The 21,451-nt window shown below is 39.1% G+C and overlaps 1 protein-coding gene across 3 annotated transcripts in view; it reads right to left on the minus strand.

Moving 5' to 3' along the window:
• Snx13 (sorting nexin 13) overlaps positions 1-21,451 on the minus strand; it is a 92,629-nt gene that overhangs the window by 36,107 nt on the left and 35,071 nt on the right. For 2 of the 3 annotated variants that reach the window (XM_041657976.1, XM_041657975.1), the window contains exons 3-11: positions 20,966-21,068; positions 18,447-18,536; positions 17,395-17,516; positions 12,681-12,802; positions 12,497-12,598; positions 11,260-11,348; positions 4,681-4,764; positions 1,876-2,014; positions 1,438-1,526 (exon numbers count right to left, since the gene is read on the minus strand). In XM_041657976.1, coding sequence (XP_041513910.1) covers positions 1,438-1,526; positions 1,876-2,014; positions 4,681-4,764; positions 11,260-11,348; positions 12,497-12,598; positions 12,681-12,802; positions 17,395-17,516; positions 18,447-18,536; positions 20,966-21,068 — 940 coding nt within the window. Of the gene's footprint in view, positions 1-1,437; positions 1,527-1,875; positions 2,015-4,680; positions 4,765-11,259; positions 11,349-12,496; positions 12,599-12,680; positions 12,803-17,394; positions 17,517-18,446; positions 18,537-20,965; positions 21,069-21,451 lie in introns of those variants that run through there. The other variant, XM_041657977.1, reaches the window with a different exon arrangement.

A 21,451-nucleotide genomic window follows, 5' to 3' on the forward strand; every position in this document is an offset into this window, starting at 1 on the left:
CATGGCAGGGCCCGGCCCACTGTGGGCAGCACCATCACTAGGGAGTTTAGTCTGCGCTGTGTAAGGAACTAGCAGAGCAAGTCAAGGAGCAAGTCAGGAGGCAGTATTCGTTTGTGACTTCTGCTCCAGTCCCTGCCCTGCCTTCTCTTCATTGTGGACTGCGACCTGGAAGTGAAAGTCAGAGTCTTTCCTTCCTCAAACTGTTTCTGATGAGTGTTTATCAGAGCAGCAGAGGATAGAAGACACATGCCTTCCACGCTCGTCTCCAGCCCCCTCCAGCGGTCTGCATGCCGACTCACTCAAACACCGTGGCTAGCAGCAGACCAACATAGCATGCTGCACCATACCTGGCAGGACGATGTTCACATTAGATGTTGGCAGTGCGGTGCTGATGTTACACATACTACCACATCACTCTCAATAAGCTCATCAGCAGTCCCACAAATTAAACCTCTGTGGCTTCTAACAGTCATGGTCAATATCTGGTGCTTCTGGGACAGTTATCAGCTGTAGTTGGGCGCCAATCTGTAGTAATACGAGCGGCGGGGCTGCATCCCCAGCACCCCGGCAGCCTGGCTAGCTTATGCTCCGAAATAACAACAAACAAACTGTATTCATTTAATCACTGCTTGGCCCTTTAGCTCTAGCCCTTACTGGCTAATTCTGATATCCCGATCAACCCATCTCTAATAATCTGTGAGCACCGGTCTTACCGGGAAGATTCTAGCCCACGCCCATCCTGGTCGGAGCTTCATTGCATGTGTCTGCCCAGGAGCTGGGAGCATGGCGTCTCTCTGAGGCGTCTGCTCCCGAGAGGAGAGCTGTGGAGTCTGAGCTCACTTCCTCTTCCTCCCAGCCTTCTGTTCTGTTTACTCCTCCCACCTATCTTTTAACCAATGAGGGCCAAGCAGTTTCTTTTTATTTAACCAATGACCTTCCTCCATCAATCAGCGTCACCTTCTCATCATCTAAACTTCACTTACTATCACTTAGGACAGACCTCCAGGTCCATGGCTCCACAGATATCCATCCACAGGCCAGGAGCACTTCCAGGCAGTGCTGTAATCAACCTTCCTGAACTGCTTTACAAAGTATCAACTGTGCTCTAGCATATGAAGCTATTTCTTTGGGGGGCAAGCTCCAGGACCTTAGTTCAGATCCCCAGGACTCACATGACAAGGCTGGACACAGACTTGTATCTGCAACCCAAACACTGGGTGGGAGCATACACACAAGGGTTTCTCAGAGCTCAGCGGCAGGTGAGCTCCAGGTTCACAGTAATGTAGAAAGCAACCATGGAAGGCACCTCTAGTCTGTACATGGCCTTGAGCATGTGTATGCACATACCCACACGTTTTAAGTCCTACTGTGACTTTTTGCCACAGACTGGGGTTTTATTTACAACTAGGCATTATTTCAAAAGTATTTTATACTTACTTTGCCTGACTGTAACCGCTGTATTCTTGAGTCACATACTTTCTTTACAAATAATAAGCTATTTATTTGATTTTTAATAGTGTTAATATCTGAAAGAAAAAAAATCATTAAGGGCTAAAAATGGTTGTGATATTTCAAAAGTACTTAACACACACTTATTATTTACAAAATAATCAATAAAGCAATTTTGCTTCAATAAAAAAACAATATGAAACTTTTCATAACATCATTTTCTTTCAAATAAACCATACCTATTATCTTTAGGAACAACTGCAATAACATCATCTTCACGTTCACTCTAAGAACATGTTAGTACAGGAAGGAAGACTGAATTTGAGCTTTAAAACTAGAAGTTGACGATTCCATTACATAAATTAAAATTGTTATTAAGGATCTGATAGTCTTTGAAGAGAGCCCTGTTCAGAGTGAATCACTTACCATCACCAGCTGTATCTAAAGATCTAAGGTACTGTAGTTCCTCTGCCGCCTTATCTCTGACTGCTTCTAACTCTCCAATATTGTCACTTAATTTAATAATGTTCATAAAGGCCTCATAGTTGCAATTTGAATCACGGATCTGAAAATAGAGTTTTAAAGGACAGGTAGGAGAGGATTACTTCTTAGGAGAAAAGTACAGCACTGAATGAAACCATAGGTCAGGCACCACAAAAAAAAAAAAAAAAAAAAAAAAAAAAAGACTGTACCAAAAGGAAAAATAGTACATTCAAGCACTTACATTAAAATGGGTCACATACCATTAACAAAAATGATTAAGCTAAACATACTACAAACTGAAGAGCACAGAGTCGTGCTCAGAAAGAGTGCTGACAGCAAGGAAATCAAGGTGGGTGGAGGTGAAAAGGGAAGGCCTGAAGAGCAGAGGGTGAGCAGCAGGGATGGAGTAGGAATTCCATAGTGTTACAAGGGTTCCAGTTTTGGCTCTGAAGGAAATGAAGACACTAGGCTTAAACAGAATAGGACTAGAGACAATATACTATGCTGCTGTATAAACACCAAACGCAGGCAGTAAGTAGAGAAGAAAAGGAGAAGGCGCAGGTAACACATGCAGCAGGAGTAGTGGGGGCTCTGGTAAGAAAGGTATGATAATGTTCTTTGTGCAACGTCTTAAAGTTAAAATGTGTTTGTTACGAAGAGTACCGAAGGCTGACAAATCAGAGGAGAGTGGGGAAGGAAGCCACAAGGGCTGCTGTAAGCAATGGCCTGAAGGACAGTGACGCTCAACCTACTGCAAAGCAAGACAAGAGACAGACCACAAGAGAGGGTCAGGGAGCCATTAAGTGTCCCAGTGTTAACACTGAGTATGCTTTAAGGCATTATTCAGGAAAATCAAGGCAAATATGTGATTTACAAGTCACTGACAGAGAGATGAGAGTCAAGACCAGGAGGCTGCATGGGAAGTGCAGAGAACGAGTATGAACTGAAAAGGGAAGCTGTCACAGAGCTAGCAAACTCAAAACAGCAAAAGACAGAAAGGGCAACATTTGAAATAAAAGATGCAGTGTGATAACTAAGTGTGGTGTGGTATTTCCTCCTGAGAAGCATTTCCTCCAGGAGGGAGAAGAAGGCTCACGGGCCTGAGAAGGTAAGTCAGTCTCATGCCTGGGAAGGCTGTGTCTTGGACGGTTCTCTAAACCCTCTCTCCAGCTCTATGGAGCAGGCAATGACTGCTGGATGAGGAAGAAAAACACAGACTAGCCCAGACCAAGAGGTTTCTCATAGACTTGCAGAGCTGCCTCTAAGATCTGCAGTTTTTTTTAAGTCATCAACCATGTTGGGGTGGTCTATTCTGTTCTGCACTGGCTTTTAAACGTCCTGTTCCCTGTAAGTAACCTTTTGCCCGCTCCCCTACTAGCAGTCCCATAGAGACTCACTGGCTCCTTTGGTGTAATTCTTACTTTGGTCTGCCATGGGCGCCCTTTCTGCAGTAGACGAATGCACGCTGCGGCTCCCAGGAAAAGTGTCCCACATAACACCAAGACAGTGTTGTGTGGAGTGCAAGTGATGGGAAACCCACAAAGACTACAAGGCGGAGTAAGCGCAGAGACAAAATGAGCATCATGACCTTGTGATGAGGGCAGACGCTCTCACCACAGCACACTCAGCAGCTACTGGAGAGGAAGGGAGAATAAAACTATATTAGACATAATCAGGCTATGCTATCAGTCGGTGAACGACGGGACATTTACAGACTAAGAATAGTCCCGACTAGGCACAGCCACACGAAAGCAGCAGAGCACCTGTGCCGCCTGTCGTTCTCATCAGAAAGTCCGGAACCACAACAGCAGACACAGTCGTACCCTGACGCTTGCTTCTCCTCAGAAAGTCCAGAACCACAACAGCAGACACAGTACCCTGACACTTGCTTCTCCTCAGAAAGTTCAGAACCACAACAGCAGACACAGTCGTACCCTGACGCTTGCTTCTCCTCAGAAAGTCCAGAACCACAACAGCAGACACAGTACCCTGACGCTTGCTTCTCATCAGAAAGTCCAGAACCACAACAGCAGACACAGTCGTACCCTGACGCTTGCTTCTCATCAGAAACAAGCAGAGCAAAAAGACAAACTTATTTTTCCAACCACCCATCTTTAAAACTACTAAAAACTGTCGAACACTCTAGAGGAAATGGAAATATCCTGGAATCGTACAGTAAAACCTATTTTATGATAAGCAAAGGTTCAGTGAGCTTGATGTCAATTATGTCCATAAATCTTGAAAATCATACAAATACTATAGGAAACTGTTCAGAATAAAATAAAAACAAAGTGATATTTAGAATTATAAAAACTAAAGATCATTAAAAATGCTACATTTGTGGTGGGTACTCGAGTTTTATTTTTCCTTAGGTTTTTTTTTTTTTTAAAGAAATTATAACATAAAAAGTCTAAGTTGCACTACAGGGTGAATTATCTATGTCCAGATAAATAAACACACAGGACTAGAGTTCACAGCTGAGATGCTCCTGCTGGCCAGGCTCACACTGGATATGAGAGGGTGAGGCACTGCTGGATGCATTCATTGATGTGATTCATTACAATTTTTACAGCGGCCACTAAAATAGCAATAGTAACGCCATAATACTAAAGAAGATACTAGACATGTAAAGACTAGATAGCTTCATTTCTTTAATATTCTGTTGATTGATCACTCTGATCTCCAAACTACATTTTTACTGCTAAAAACCTGTTTCAAAGACAAGTCACAATTTTAAGAGGTACTTACCATCCATATGACATATTGATTAATATAATCAGGATCACTGAGTTGATTTATTAATGGAAGAAGAATTCCTCGTGCAAGGATTTCCTAAAAATAAAATTAAAAAACAGACAGCTCAATTGTCTTCTCAAATCTAACCAGCATAAATTTTCTGAAACTACAGTAAGTTATGGAACATGGAATCACTGCATTATCAAAGGTGTGCTACCACGCCCACGCTAATCAGCGAGATAAAAGTATCAAAACCAACTGAAACGCATCCCTAGGAGGCCCACACTCAAGAGGGAGCCCATGCCTGATACTACCTGGCCAGGAGCCAGAGGGTACATGGCCCAAAGACCAAGGATAAAAGGAAACACGACTGGCTAAATAAATAAATAAAATAATGAAATAAGTCCTAAGGATACTCTGCTGTACTTGTAGACCAAAGCCCAGAATAACTGTCATCAGAGAGGCTTCATCCAGCAAATGATGGGAGTAGATGCAGAGACCAACATTAGATGGAGGTGGGAGAGAGAGATTGACAGGAGTGGAGAGGGGAAACTGAAATCAGGATATAATATATGAGAGAAGAATGGAAGATAGATAGATAGATAGATAGATAGACAGAACAAGCCACAACACTATGAAAACCAGAGGGGAATGAAAAACAATAAAAGAACACCTCTGGAATATTAGTATTTGTGTGAATTTTTAAAAGACAAAGTATTATATAAAGGTCTGTATGGATCCAAGCATCTATACAAATGTATTTTATAAAAGGAGAAGTCACTCATCACTTTCACAACTGTCCACCTCAAGTGATGAGACAGACAAGCACCAGGTGGGGTCAGCACTGGCTACATCCGGGCAGCTGGTATACAATGTCTTCTCTACCTGACTATTTTCCCAATAAAAAACGTGAAAAGTAAATGATAAAATCTACTCACATACTCTACATACAGTCCCATTTTTAACAGTTTTTAAGACATTATCTATTAAAACTCTGTCTTCCTCCTAATGTCTTACTAAAGAATCAATTATGCTTTGTGTCTTTCACACCATGCATTTCCATCCCATTCATTTCCCCGGCCCTTTGTATCTACTCTGCCTTTGTAACACGCCCCCACCAAATAAAATAAAACTTCAGAGGAAAAAAGGAAAAGAAAGAAAAAATAGTGAGTCACACAGTAAATTCTTTTATCCATATACCTGTACATGCAAGTGTTCACTGCAAACAATAAATAAAAATGGAAAATTAAAAACATAAAATTTGCATATTAAAAAAATACTCTGGGCAGCTGCGGGATATCCCAGAGGAGTGTCAGTGAGGATCCAATGATGATGGTATACACCAGACCCAGGACTCACTGATGGACAAAATGATATGCTGTGTGACACACTCAGGCTCCCAATGCCAGAAGGACGGATGGAGAGGTGTTGGAGAGGTGGGAAAGATAGAGAAGCAAAGAGAACTTTTTGGGTTTTATCTTCTTTGTTTGCCTGCTTGCTTTGGTTTGATGCAAAGGTGAGGGGAGGATATGGGGACATTGGAAGGTGAACAGAATTAGTGTGCATGATATGAAATTCCCAAAGAATCAATAAGGAAATTATGCTTTTAAAAAAAAGACTCAATTATCCCACTAAGTCTGCCCTGATCCTTTTAGCTAAAAGGTTTTCCATGTCCAAGTTTCAAACACATCTGTATAGGTTAACAGAGAGTCATCTATAATAGTCAAGCTTGTAGTCATGTTAGATTTTTGAGATGTACAGAGATGTATAGGGATTCTTCAAATCTTTCAGAGACCTTCAGAATATGGCATTTAAAGTGTTTTAAGAATTTAGGATGTTTCATGATAGTGAGACACTCTGCTCTTGGTAGCACAAGAGGAAGATGGGCATTGAAGAGGCTCCTTATGGAGTTTGTTAGCCATCTGGACAAGAAACTGCTCTTGCCTGGACTGCTAGTTGGCATGCTATGTGAACTGAACATGCAGGACCCACAGAGAAAAGACTGCTGAACTTGCCTAAAGGTGAGACAATACTTTGGGGTTCCTGCTTCATGAAAGAGTCTGCAAGTGACTGACAAATTGCCAACATAGAGAGAACTATCTTTGAAATTTCCTGCTTCATGGAAAAGACTGCTGGATACTATGGGCCTGTCGGCTGAAGATGGATGTCCTAATGGTACAAAAGAACTTTGGATGACTGTCCAGGCAGCAAGATGTCTCTGTCAACTCTAGAGTTTTGGAAATTGCTTACAATGAACTTACTGTTAAGAAAGAAATGGGTTAAATTAAGATATAAGTGTTAGCCAATAAGAAGTTAGAGCCAATGGGCCAAGCAGTAATCTAACTATTGCAGTTTGTGTGATTATTTCGGTTCTGGGTGGCCGGGATGAACAGCAGCTCCCTTCAACACAGCTGTGCCTGCATTTATTGTGTTTGTGTCAGCACTTTCTCGTCATGTCTTACATCTCTGACACCGCAGCACTACCTAGGAACTGGTGTGTAAATGGAATTCCTTGACTGACCTAGCTACTTACTTTATATTTACCAGTCCTCTGCGATATTTAAGTCCAAGATGGGCATTTATTTACATGAATGGCAATGAAGGCTTAAGAACTTAGGACTGATGCTACTAACACACAAATTTTTAGTGGCATAACCATTCCTTGATGCATGTGATACGTTTAGTTATCAAAATTCATTTTTTGAGAATACTGGTGATGTTAACTTAATATTCACTTTCCTAACTAAAAGCCCAATTGATTCTCTTGGCAGATCTCTAGTTTATCAGTACCATTTGTTTTCATATACACATGAAATATAGTCATATATATGTTTATATACACACACATACAAAGACGTCTGTCTTTTTCTTTAAAGAAATATTTTGTATAATCCTGCATGAATAAACAGTTTTGCCAACAGCTATTACCCCATGATAAATTAATAATTTTAAAACAAGCAGTAATCCAGGTACCAGTAATTTCTAGAAATTGAGATTCTTTAGAGTTCTCGATTGTAAGGAATATAGTCAATTTCTAACTTTTTGTTTCTTTATTTTACTTCTAAGACAGGATCTCAAGAAACAGAGGCTACCTCAAATATTCTATGTTGATGTTGTATGCCCCTCTGCATGCTATGAATATGTTTATTAGTATTGGTTAATAAAGAATCTGCTTTGGCCTATAGCAGGTCAGAATGCAGCCAGGCTGGAAGAGAGATCGAGATAGAGTAGGTGAAATCAAGGAGAAAGACGCCAGCTAACAGCCATAACTTTACTGGCTGGCCACTGCCTCATGGTAATACACACATTAATGAAAATATGAAAATGGGTTAACTGAAGATGTGAGACTTAGATAAAAAGAAGCCTGAACTAATAGGCCAAACAGTGTTGTAATTATAGTTTCTGTGTTATTATTCAGATCCAAGTGGCTGGGAAATGAAAGAGCAGTCTCCATCTACTCTATGTAGCTGAGGATGACCCTCAATGAGTAATCCTCCTGCCCAAGCCTTCTAATGTTCGATACTACAGGCATGAGCCACAATACTCTTTTTTAAAAATATATTTCAAATTTCTTTCTTCAAATTCTGTTTCTGACCCACATGTTCAAATTTTAAAATGTACTTTCTAAGCAGAAAATTCAATCCCCAAAATCATTTTTCAGAGTTTCTTTTCAAAATAATAGATTGAAAATAATTGTGATTTTAGGCTTATTATTTAAAAAAAAATCAGTGCAGCAGTCTTAGAAAATTACTATGGTCTTTGAAACTCTCCTTATACAATCTGGCTAGTCAGTTTGTTACAGGACTCTACTGCACCCTGCAATCCATGCAGCGCCACAGCAGGTAGCCTCTGGCTTGCAGTTCTGAGTTGAAGACCCCACATACCTCTCACTTTTTTATGACATATGTAGGAGTGCACACAGAAGCACACAACTCAGCACTTGTAGAGGGCAGAGGAAAACCTGCATGGTCTCCTCCCACTGTGTGGGCTCTGGAGACTAAACGCAGATCTTCAAGCTTGGTGGCATTTCCCTTTACCCTGTGAGCCTTCTTGCTGGCCTAAGACCTCAAATTTCTAAAGGGCTGCCCAAATGCCAATATGAAAACCTCATATAAAGTTACTGAAGCCATGACTCCTTCAGTGAATAAAACACAGAATGGAGACAATGGATATCCATTTAAACAGCAATATACTGCATTGATACAATCTATGCAACAACAACAAAAATCAATACACCAGAAAGAGATTTTAACCTATTATTGAACCTAAGCAAAATATCTGCTGTAAAAGTTTGAATTTAAATACTGAGAAAGAAAACTGACAAAGGACGAAAAGTGCAATGAACAAAACTGACTGGTTGAATGCAGTGCTGTAGTACACTAGATTTGACCAAAAAGGATGAAATCTGGCCAAAAAGCAATCTATAGTGAGACAATGGCTGACTACCTTCCTATATATTTTTAAACAGCAGCTTCACTTCACGACACAGCACCTCCATTCTTGACTGTGCAGGAGCACGCAAGCCACAACCAAGAGGGGAGCCGCTGTTTTGGTAACTGCTATGTACCACACACTGTGTTAACCACTAGACTCACAACAGTGTAGATAAATAGTAGGCATGGCCTCAGTTTACAGTTCATTATGGAGAAAAACACCAAGTTAATAAACAATAAAAAAAATTATCACTTAAAGGGGATAAAAACTAGGCACTGTCTTCAGTACAGGGAAATGTCACAAAGGAATCTCTAATGAGGGACACTGAGACACAAAACTGAAGACGGTAAGGCTAAGAGAGTAACAACATCATTCTGAGTAAGACCAGCAAAGGCATGGCACAACTATCGATGAGTGAAACAAAAAATGGTACTTCTTGGGGAGAAAATTTGTGCAACTAGAGCTGACTGGTGACGGAACTTTTATCCTCAACTAAACTCTAGCTGCTTACTTGAACCATCTTCCAAATTAAACCTCAACCTTCCTTCATCTTTGTACCTTACATTTTAACAAGAATCCACCCAAAGGAGTTTAGCCATAACGTTCTCTTCCGCACTCTTGGTGTCTCATCATCCTGGCCCACCTCCAACAAGAATCCTAATGAGGTGTCTACTACAAACCCTGAGACTTACAAAGGTGACTTGCCTGCATGATGAGCTGGTGTGATCGATAATGGTGCAAATATTCCAGGTATAGCCAATCACTTTCTAACTGGATTCAAGACTGTCTGTGTGAGACTGGAACCCACACCTGACACTGGTATAAGGGACAAGAACCTGAGAGTAGACAGATCATGGCTTAAAGGGAAACCTACTACTGTCCTGCTAAAGGAATGTAGCGGTAAAGTGACTGCTGATGGCATACTGTTATACCCTGACCAGAGAAGATTCTTGTTGCGGTGGAGTGGAATTAACAGAGATCCACGACTGGATAGTGTGCAGAGACTGAGTCTTTGGATCACTCATCTGTAAAAGTGGTGTTTTCACCAATCCCTTCCCCTCAGAGCTCAGGGAGCTATGAAAAGGAGGAACCAAAGGATTCTAAGAGCCAGAGGTGATAGATGTCTTCAAGGAATCATCTTCCAGCCACAACAGGACTCACATTTGAACTCAGAGACGAGACAGCGTACATGAAACCTGCACAGGTTCCAGACAGACGGGTTCCAGCACTGAGAGGGGGAAGCAGACACAGCATCCCACCTCTAACCAAGAAACTGTCTGTAACTGATGCCACTGCAAAGAGAAAACCACTTTTCTCCAGTGGAGTGTCACTGATCTCTCAGCCACACTTCGGGGAGGGCCCCACGCCTGGGAAGAGCTGAACCACAAAGAACAAACTCAGCAGGATGTTGCGGACTTTTTGTTCCATTTTGTTTTGTTCGGCGTGTTTTGTCATGATGGACTTTGGTGTGATTTTCCCTTTTGTGGGATTTTTCTGTGTTCCTTGGTTTTCTTTTGTTTTGTTTTGAGAGAGATGAGAGACGTAAAGAGGAACATAAAGTTGGGTGGATAGGGAGGTGGGGCGGAACTTAGAGAGGAAACGATGAAAATATATTGCATGAATCGTTTTTCAATTAAAAAGAAAAGTCTGTCTGTATGATAACCAAATATTAAAGTTCCTAGCTCTAAGGCAGCTCTCAAAGTATTGGCCAGTGACTTCTGGAGAATTCAGAAAAGATCCCCAAGTTCATTTCTCCCATTCAAATACTAACCAGGCCCAACCCTGCTTAGCTTATGCGATCAGACAAGATTGGGTGTGTTCAAGGTGGTATGGCCATAGACCCAAAATCCTTTCTCAAAGAATGAGCTGAGCCAAAGTCCACTTTCATAATGATACCAAGCCCTTATTTACATTGGCACGCTCATGGGACAAGAAGGCATTCAATGATGTCACTGACCTACCAGCTAATGATCTTCTGCTTTAAAATTTGTTTTTGTATTTTATTACACATACTTATTAAAGATAAAGAATTACATTTTAAAAAGCTCCTCAATGTTTCCATAATTCTGAAGTTTAACTGGGTCTCAAGGCCAAAGATTTTGAGAACTACTGCTCTCAGTTCCCTTACATCATTATTGGGTATGAGTTTACGCTTACCCTGACAAAGTATCGCATGATCTTGTTCTGGAAATCTCCAGGAGGTAGCAATAAATATAATAAAACCTCACACAAATCCCTTAGGAATCCTAAAAACAGAAAAATTAGCCATAATAACATTAGAAAATCTAAAGTCTCTACCTACTCTTATATAAGACACAGTTTTAAAAGGCTCGTGTTCATAACAGCTTCCTGCTTCAGTACTTACACATCAGCATTCACTAAATCGCTGTCACTGCTCTCCAAATAGTTACTACTCACTAATCAAACTCACATCAGTCTGAGCCAGGCTTACTAATCATGAGAAACTTTAAAGACAAAATTGTTTTTCTCTAAGACAGCTTTAAATATACAATATACTTTTCATTTCTATTATGTATTACTTTTGCATACTTAGAAGGTTCCTATGCACACATTCAGGAAAAAGAACCACTTCTACAGTAGCAGATGTGTGAACACTGCAGGATGAGCTCCTCCAGTCTACTCATTTAAGAAAGCTCTCCCATGCAAGTTCTTCACAGCACTGTAGGTACTTGTTCTTTAACTATGACTTCACACACCACTAATCAACTGGTGGTGAAAATTAAACTTAATAACAACTATAAACAGGAAACTATAAAGAAGAAAAAAGGGGAAAGAAAATAATAGAAAAGGCAAGAAAATAGTTTAGCACGTTCCAAACCTGAAGAAAAGCAATGCTTCCTTATGGTTATTCCCACACAGACACTTCCTGGGAAACAATTTAATAGCTAATCCCATTGGTAAAATTACATTCCAAATAGTAAAGATCTAATTGTGGACTAAACTAAAATTAAAACAAAAAAAAAATCAAGAAAGAGCAAAAATTATCTAACTTCCCACCAAGTGAAATTTTATTGAAACAACAAGAAACACTTATTCCAGTAACTAGTAACATAAAATAGCACATAATAATCTAAATATTTTATTTGAAATTAATTAGAAAAGAGTTTAGGGAAACAAGTATACTCTTAGGGTATAAATAATAAATTGAAGAACCAGAAATTACTCTAATTCTTAAAATGTTAAGCGTTCTGCTGTTTAAAAGGTAAGCTTCAGGATGAGAAACATACGTGGAGGCTACGTGTAAGAGTTACAATAAAGTCGTGTCTTCTCTCTGCAAGCTGTCTTGTGCAAGAACAACGCCACCTAAGATTTGTCCTGCTAACTTGCCTCTAACCTGAGACTGTTCACAAAAGAGCTATATTAAAAATTAAACCTTCTTCATCTTTGGGAGAAGTGCACACTAGGTCCCGGCAAACATCCTTCTCCATTTCAACTTCAACTTCAAAAAAGGTCTCCACCAGATCCTCTGCTGTACCTAGAACAACAAGGAACAGCTGAGAATGTGCAGAGAAAAACGACTGTTAAATCCTAACATTCAAATGAAATGAAGTCAGTACCTTTGACTTGATCATCTTTCTCTGTTGCTCTCTGCTGAGCCTTTCTGAATACTCGCAGGTGAGTGCCAAAGTCATCAACAATGCGTGTAGTAAAATAAGGCTGCCAGTCTATTTCTTTTGACCTTATAGGAAAAAACATTAAATCATTATATAAATGCTTTGCAGACACGAGTCAGACTCCCTGGAGTTACAGGCAGCTGCAAGCTGTCGTAGTGGTAAGAAGCAAAGGTCCTCTGAGAGATCCTCCAGCTCCTCAGGCTCAGATTTTGTTCCTTTCATATTTTAATGTTTATACCTTAGATGTTCCTACTTAAGACTCTGAGTATATCAGCTCTTATTTCACTTAGTCTTCTGACAATATATTTTAATTAGTATCAAAAGGCATAAAAAAACAATTTAAATTCTTAAAAACTGGTAAAAATAGTAAAAAAAAATAGTAAAAAAAAAAGCTGCCCATGGGTACATCTTATATTTCTCACCCCAGATACAAAAATACCTGAGAGATTCAGAATGTTTCTATCTGCTTAGGAGTATTTCAAACACTTCTTGGTTTCTTCTGAATCCATTCTAAATTGTCCACTCTTTTTTCTTACATATACTAACATTTAAAACTATCACCATTAAATAACAAGACATATAGAACCACTGGGCTAAAAGGTCATGATAAGTATAACATGTATAAAACTCTTCAGAATCAAAATGTTGAATATGAATCTTATGAAATCATTTAGTGCTCTATCTCAACAGCAACAAACTTCAAAAAACAATTTAGTAACTAGTCAAACAAGTAAGAACAGCACATAATTCTGTTAACAGTTTCAGGAGTATACCTAGGACAAGCAAAGTAAGATTCTGGGCCACAAGAGAACCCAGGGCAATGGGAGCAGAGAGAACATATTCATTGACCCCTGGCGATACATATACAATGAACACCTTGTGGAGATGTTCATTTCATGGCTGGCCCTCTTTATTTATTTTCTATCAGAGGCTTTGCATTTTAGTGAATAAACCAGTCTTAACAAGGAAGAAAGAAAGAAGGAAGGAAGGAAGGAAGGAAGGAAGGAAGGAAGGACGGACGGACAGTGACTGAAGAGCACAGTGGACGAGTGACAGGCAGCATGCACGCTCTGCCTCTGCTGTGCGGCCAGCCTTCCACAAAGCGGTCTGCTGCTCACAAGGAAATCTCCATAAAATCCACATCCAAACCCAGCTGTTGTGAGGGAACTGACAGCAGCAATGCACTGAGACCGTACAGACCCCTTCCAAACACACCTCGTCTATGCGTCGTCAAGGCACTGCTAGAGTTTGACAGGCACAAGAAGGCCAAATCAAGTACAAGGAAGCAAAAAAATGACAGTGTCCTCAATCTTTAGGAGCTGAGAAAGGATCAGCACTCTCAAAATATAAGCACATTTTTAGGCATGCAAACAAACCTGGTAGCAATATTATGAGTCTCTATAAAATCTGAAACAAAAACTTAAGCCTAGAAGTCACCAGAGTCCCATCCCTACTACCCCCATTCCCTTTTTCAAAAATAAATAAATAAACCCAGCTTCTTTCGGGTCTTGGCTCCAAGACAACCAGAAAAAGAAGGAACAACAGTTGCGCCAAAATGGACCACTGCCATGTGCAGCCAATTCGCTGCACTAACTGTGCCCGCTATGTGCCCAAGAACAAGGCCATTGAAGAAGTTCGTCATTCGGAACACTGTAGAGGCTGCTGCTGTCAGGGACATATCCAAAGCAAGTGTCTTCAACTCCTATGTGCTCCCCAACTCTAAGTTAAGCTGCATTACTATGTGCACTGTGCTACTCACAGCAAGGTGGTCACAAATCGATGTCATGACACTTGGAAGGACTGAAAGTCCCCACCACAATTCAGACCTGCTGCTGCTGCACCCCAGTCTCCACCAAAGCCCATGTAAATTGGTGGCTTCATAAAGACAGAGGAAGAAAACACCTTGGAAAAATAAAATGGGACTTATACTTAAAAAAAAAAAAAGCTCAACCCAGCCATGTTGACACATGTGTACCCAAAGCAAGCAAAAGCTGAAGGCTCTCAAATCAGAGGTCAGCCTGGGCTACACAGTGAACTAGAGACCAGTCTTGACTATACAGTGAAATGGTGACCTTAAAAACCATTTAAGTCACAATCAACATGAGCAAGTTTCAGTTTTGTAAAATATAGCATACTCACTACAGGATAAATTATTCCCAAAAGGTTTCTTGTAACTAGTTTGGAAAAAATGATACAGAGAATTGCATATCTGTTTTCCTTTATAGAACAATGCCATTTATTAATTTGCTGAATTGCTCCAAAAATTAGAAGCATTTCAAACTCATATCAATTCATCGGAACATCTGACATATAAAATAAGACCATCATGTAATACAAATATTTAATATAGACTATTCAAACATTTAAATCTAGATCTCTATTTTTCAAAATGGGAATATGTTAAGGGTTAAAAAAAAGAAACCAGCACACCACCTCTATTTGACTTTCTTACAATTACATGTAGTCTAGACAAAATCGCAACTCCCAGAGAACAAGAAGGACAGTACTACTGTTTTCTATTGCAAACAGGAGGGCTACACTAAAAATGTTTAATGTCTATCTTGACAAAGGCGGGCAACAGTTTAGCAATGGTGTGCTCTATAAAATGGTACATGATAAATATGCAAGAAATGGGCCATGAGCCTGGGGGTGGAGGCACACACCTTTAATCCCAGCACTTGGGAGGCAGAAGTAGGCAGATCTCTGTGAGTTCAAGGCCAGCCTGGCCTACTGAGTTCCAGGACAGCCAGGAAAGACACACAGAACCTTGTCTCGAAAAAACAAAAACAAAAACAAAACACACAAAAAAAAAGAAGAAGAATGAGACAAGATTGTTAATAAAAGCCACTCGGCTACACATTCATGACCTCAACCACTCTAAGTAAGGACTACGGGCTAGGCCCTTTGTTCACTTTGTTTACAATACTCCTAACTACTGTGCTAAAGACCTATGCGTTGCTACCCAGGAATCTAATCCCCCCTCCCTCTCTCCTTCTCCACCCCCTCTGTCTGTGTCTCTCTGACTCTGTCTGTCTCAGTCCCTCGGTCTCTCTCTCTCTCACACACACACCAAATAAAAATGTAATCTAAATGGCACATCTGCATCATATCCTCTTCCCTCAGAGAGGGAGCAGAACACTTGTAAGATCGAGAGCAAGGGGAAGATCAGCAGCAAAACAGCACCCACCAGCAACAACAGGGCAGCAATACACACAGACCTGGAGCTGCAGGGCTGCACGAACATACAGGACCTGCACAGATCAAGGCAGCCACAATTCTGTTTTCCATCTTAAAAGAGGGCAGGAGAACATAAAAGGACATCTTACATATCTTCATTGCTGCTCATCATATGTTTAATTGCCTATCTATGACTATAAAGGAAAATGCAAGATTTATAAAATGTTATTTTCTCCTTTAAATTTCTTGAGTTAGCTATATTTACCCATAAACTGAAAACCCAAAATTTACTGTATTTCCGGCATTTTTTGTCATTGTTATATATAATATTTACAAAACAGCTGAAATTACACAGCACACTATTTTGTAAGCCTTCATTTTAATAACATTTCCTACATACTTAGTGTTTCTTGAATGTCTGAATGGCAAAGTTGGAGAGAAGGCTCATCCGCTGAAAGCACTGACTGCTCTTCTCGATGACCAGAGTTCAGTTCCCAAAACCTACACAGTAGCTCACAACTGTACATAACTCAGTTTTACGGGGGCTGGAGCGATGGCTCAGCAGTAGAGACCAGCAGCTACTCCTCCAGAGGACCTGGTTCAATTCCCAGCACCCACACGGCACTCGCAGCTCCAGGGGCTCTGATACCTTCACACCAATGAATATAAAATAAATTTGAATAAATTATTTTTAAAAAGTTTTAAAACAACTTTTAAATGTCCTAATGGTGACAAAAGTGTCTACTCCTAGATAAGTAAATTTCTTTTTTTAATAAGACAAATAAAGAGTATACTATTGGACGCCCTTCATCTCTGTCACGGCCAGTCAACTATGCCAATTCACTACAAACACTATGAGAGGAGTACAGACCAAATGGAGAGAGGCTCTCTGTCTACCTGGCTGTCCTGGAACTGGCTATGTATACTGGCTGGCCTTGAACTCACAAAGATCCCCTGTCTCTGTCCCCTGAGTGCTGAATTATAGGTGTACACCACCACGGCTGGATTCAGTATTTAAAAAGGCAAAGGCAAAGTAGAACAGCAATAAAATACAAGCAACCTCATTTTTAGAATAGAGCGAGGGTGTGCCTAGGCACTCCTTAATGGTGATATACAATGGCTGATCAGAGAAACTCAAGACAAAACCAAAAAGATAAGCTATCTCACATCTACTAAGTGCTATAATAAAAACGGATGGACAATGACAACTGTGGACAAAGACAGACAAATATGAAGTTGCTAATTAGAATGTAACACAATGCAAACACTTCAGAGAAATTTGCATTTCCACAAAATATTAAGGACATTTGTCCAAGAGAAATAAAAGTATGTTTGTGTAGATAATGTGATAACATCCCATAATAACAGTCCACTATTTAACTTACCTTTTAGCTAAAAACCCCCTCATTTGGAAGTTGTTTCCTACTGTAATACATGACACACCTGAATTGTTCTGTGTAACTCCAAGCAGCAATCTTACCTAGTAGCAAACTGAATGAGTGCATTCTGAAGAGTCTGCCTAATCTCAAGAAGAAACGACTCATCGTCACTCAGTGTGTAATACCAGTACTGGACATAATCCCTCAACGAAAACTGGATAACCTATAGCAAAACATTAGGGAAAAAACAAATTTTTAGGTTTTAAAAACAGGAGCAAAAACCAAAAACGAGACAATTATTGGCCAACTTATATTCTTCTACACATCTTAAATTGTGATGGTAAATTCCTCTCTTCATTATCTCATGTTAAAAACCGTCTCAAAAAATGTTTGTACCCCAATTCATACACCTTCAATTTTTGAGAAAACTAGAACATTATCTATGACTACCCACACTCAGTGCTCTACTACGCTGAGTCCGACTCAGTTCCCTGCGAGGGGAGGTAAATAATGCCAGCAGACACCAGGAGCTCAAGTGCTTCACAGATCCCATCAGATCCACTGTCATCTAAGCACAAAACTAACTGAATCCTATTAATACCTTTGATGCAGCCAGTACTGTTAGTCCATAACATCAAGATTATGATTTCTACAAGCCATATAAGTTAACTACAGGCTAATTTATAAATATTAAAGTTCAAAGTATAAATTATTCATAATGATCATATAATCAAAAACATGATCAAAAAATATTTGAGAGAGGGATATCTACTCCCAATTCTAATTAACACTTTTAATCAAACTGGTGATAAACATCTTTAAAGGAATAAAACTAACTCAAAAGTCTAATTTATCAAACACCGAGCTTGAACAAGACTGATACATTAATATTTTAAATTATAAAATTACTAGAATATCAGATGTCAGCAAAACTTTTTTTCTAATAGCCATTAACCCATAAATGCTATCATGTTAAATAAACTGCCTCATTATAGGCACCTAATAAATATAATTAGTATGTATAAAATTCAAAGATAGCATTATCATAAAATTTCAGGAAATTAAATAGCTAAGAGGTGCACCTTAGTATTTCCAAAAGAAATATAACTCAAATACAAGAGATGAAATCCAAATACCACATACTGAAACTCACTTGCTGGAGAGGTTCATCAATTATATTGGCACCTGTCAGTCTTCTATCGATCTTAATAGTCCTGGCTTCTCGTTTCATTTCTTCTAAGCACTTAAGGAAAACCATAATGTGTTACTGAGTGTTTCCTTGATTTCAAACATCTGCAGTGTGCTTCAAATTGATTTCTTTTTATACTTTCCCTTATTTTCCAGGCAATAAATAATTTGTTAAAATAAGTTTAAGTCAAACTTCGTTTCTCAGAGTAACAAAATTAGACATCTAGGAAAACAAAAGCTATTACTATTTTCTATGAATTTGACAAGAGGTGATTTAAAATGGACAGGTATAATAACTGCTATTGTTCAACCAAACCTCCAACTATGAAGCTAACATTTCTGATCTGTCAACTTACTGTCTTTCCTAATACTCTCTGTGAGCATATTAACTATCAAATGAATTCACTTTAAAGTTACTTTAATTAGAGACAATTAGGAACAAGGGAAATGTAGTTCACTGCATTTCAGTCGTTATCAGAATAACCACTAGCAAGTGAATAGGGAAAGAAGTGGGAGCCTCTTGAACAAATCTAAGCATCAATATGCAGTTATATAACAAATGCGAGGCACAATGACGTTAACAAAGTCCTAGCACAGGGAAGAAGCAGAAGAAAAGAAAACTACGGTGACAGGAGAGACAAGCTGGTGATTCACAGCCTACGGCTGATTAGCAGGTTTCACAGACTTCAACAAGTTCCCTTAAAAACCTTGAAAGCAAGAACCCAAACACTAAAATGTTTTTATTGAGCCACATTTTTTTTCCTGTTATATATTCCTGCCTAATCTAGAACTCACCATGTAGAACACAATGGGCCTCAAACACAGAGATCCACCGGTTAGACCACATTTTCACTGTTTCATTTCATGGTCTAGCTAATGCAAATACTATTGCTCTAGGGTGATCAGAGTACTCAGTACAGAAACATAGCGAGCAGCTCAATGCCTAAAGCAAGAGACAGGACACACACACGAGGGATGTAGTAGGCTACATCATCTACGTAGGCTTTACACATTCTATGATCCTCAACTGAGAAAATGCCTGAGTAACGTGCTGCTTAGAATGCAAACTTATTGTTAAGGCATAAGTATATATAAAATGCATGTTTTAGGTGTACTATGAACCATTAAGTTCTTTTTCATAGACTATATTTACCAATCACATTTTTAAATAACAAGTCAAAACTATTTTTGCATCCTTTATGAAAACTGGATTATAAAAAAATTAACTAGTCTTGATTTTATTACTATATAAAATCTTAATTCTTCAAATGTTTTCTATTCTGTTATGTAGCTTCCAAATGAATGAAAACTACAAATGATTAAGAGAAGGACTAATTCCTTAGAGTTTTGTAAGCAAAATCAAAGAATATGTACTAATGAAAGTTCTACAGAAACAGAAAGAAATGAAGGAGAGGTAATTTTAAAAAAAAAGTTGCAAGCATTCCACCTAGCTGCAGCACTCCATGGTAAGGAAGTTATGTCTGTATTCAGAGATGCCTGTGTAGTGACGGTTACTGCAGCGCTGCTCACAACGTGCAGGATAGAGCCAGGCTACAGATAGATAACTTAGTGTGGACATGAAAGGAAGTACTACTGTACATAAAGAAGAAGAAAAGCAGGCCCTCTGCAGAAAAAAAAGGACAGATCTTGAAGACAATGTATTAATCAAAATAAGACAAACATAGAAATACAAGTGAGCAAGGTCTCATGGTTTCTCTCCAAGAGTGTAGAGGGGTTCCGAGGATGAGGGCATGACTGGGAGAGAGAGGATCCGAAGGGTGGACGGGATCAAAGCATACCTACACAGAAATTTCAGAGCGACCCACTAATGTATATAATATATATGCACAATAATTATAATAAGCAGTATGAAGAAAACATTATAACATGTAATCATCAAGGTGATCAAAATAAAACACTCAGAATGAAGTGGAATTCTTTCATTTCTACAATATAAACTAATACTGTACATGACTTGCTTCATTTATATTTTAGTATAAGTGACTTTAAAGTTAAATTACTAGCATTAGATTCAAATCATTTGTCTCTCCACATGAGAACCCCATCACACAAAACTTGAGCATATAACAACTATGAGTTCTACATACCCACAGGATGCAATACCTACTTCATTTACAAAATCTGATACTTTAACAGAAAAATAGCTTAATTCAGAATGATAAAAATAAGACCGGAGTTCTTAAAACTAGATATTCTTTAGATTAGTTGCAAAATATGCTTTTCAAAGTAATTAAAAAGTGTACATTTTATGATTCTTAATCAATTTCTTTCTCATAAACCAACTATTCATTGGTCTTCTTATAAATTTTTATAAATTATATAACTGACAGTTTGATATTAAGACAGGAAAACAAACTAAACTAACCAATTTCTATATTTCCTTCAAAGCTGCCTTCCAATCTGTTCACAAATCATACTAACAAAATTCTCAGGATGCCGTGTCTCACCCCACCCAGGACCCACCTTGGGGACCCCGGGCGGCGCTGGAGGAAGGAACGAGTGCTCGCACAGCTCGAGGTGCTTCTCTGAGTTTGTCTTCCCATACAGGAGAGTGACCACTAAACCCCTGGGGGGAAATAATTGTAGATTAAAAAGACAAAGTATTTCTATGTTTTATCAAATTTGTTAGTGAATATACTGCTCAGACTTTATGAGTTTCCATTTCTTAAAAACTAAGTCTGGAAATTTGGAAAATTAAGATTGACAAATTTTGTTAGGCTTTGAAATTTAGAACAGCTAGAAATATTCAGTGAATTATATTGTATTTTTGGAAGTTTTACTCAAATAATTTTTATTTAAAAAAACCTTCAGCCAGGTAGTGTCGGTGCACACCATTAATACCAGTACTGAAAAGGGCAGAAACAGGCAGCTCTCTGTGAGTTTGAAGCCAGCCATGACTATGTAAAGAGACTATCTTGAAAAACCAAAACAAAAGGCAAAGGAGAGGAA

This window comes from Microtus oregoni, unplaced genomic scaffold (genome assembly GCF_018167655.1).
Source record: "Microtus oregoni isolate MIOR12 unplaced genomic scaffold, Mior012 000009F_ref0000495, whole genome shotgun sequence".
NCBI lineage: Eukaryota > Metazoa > Chordata > Mammalia > Rodentia > Cricetidae > Microtus > Microtus oregoni.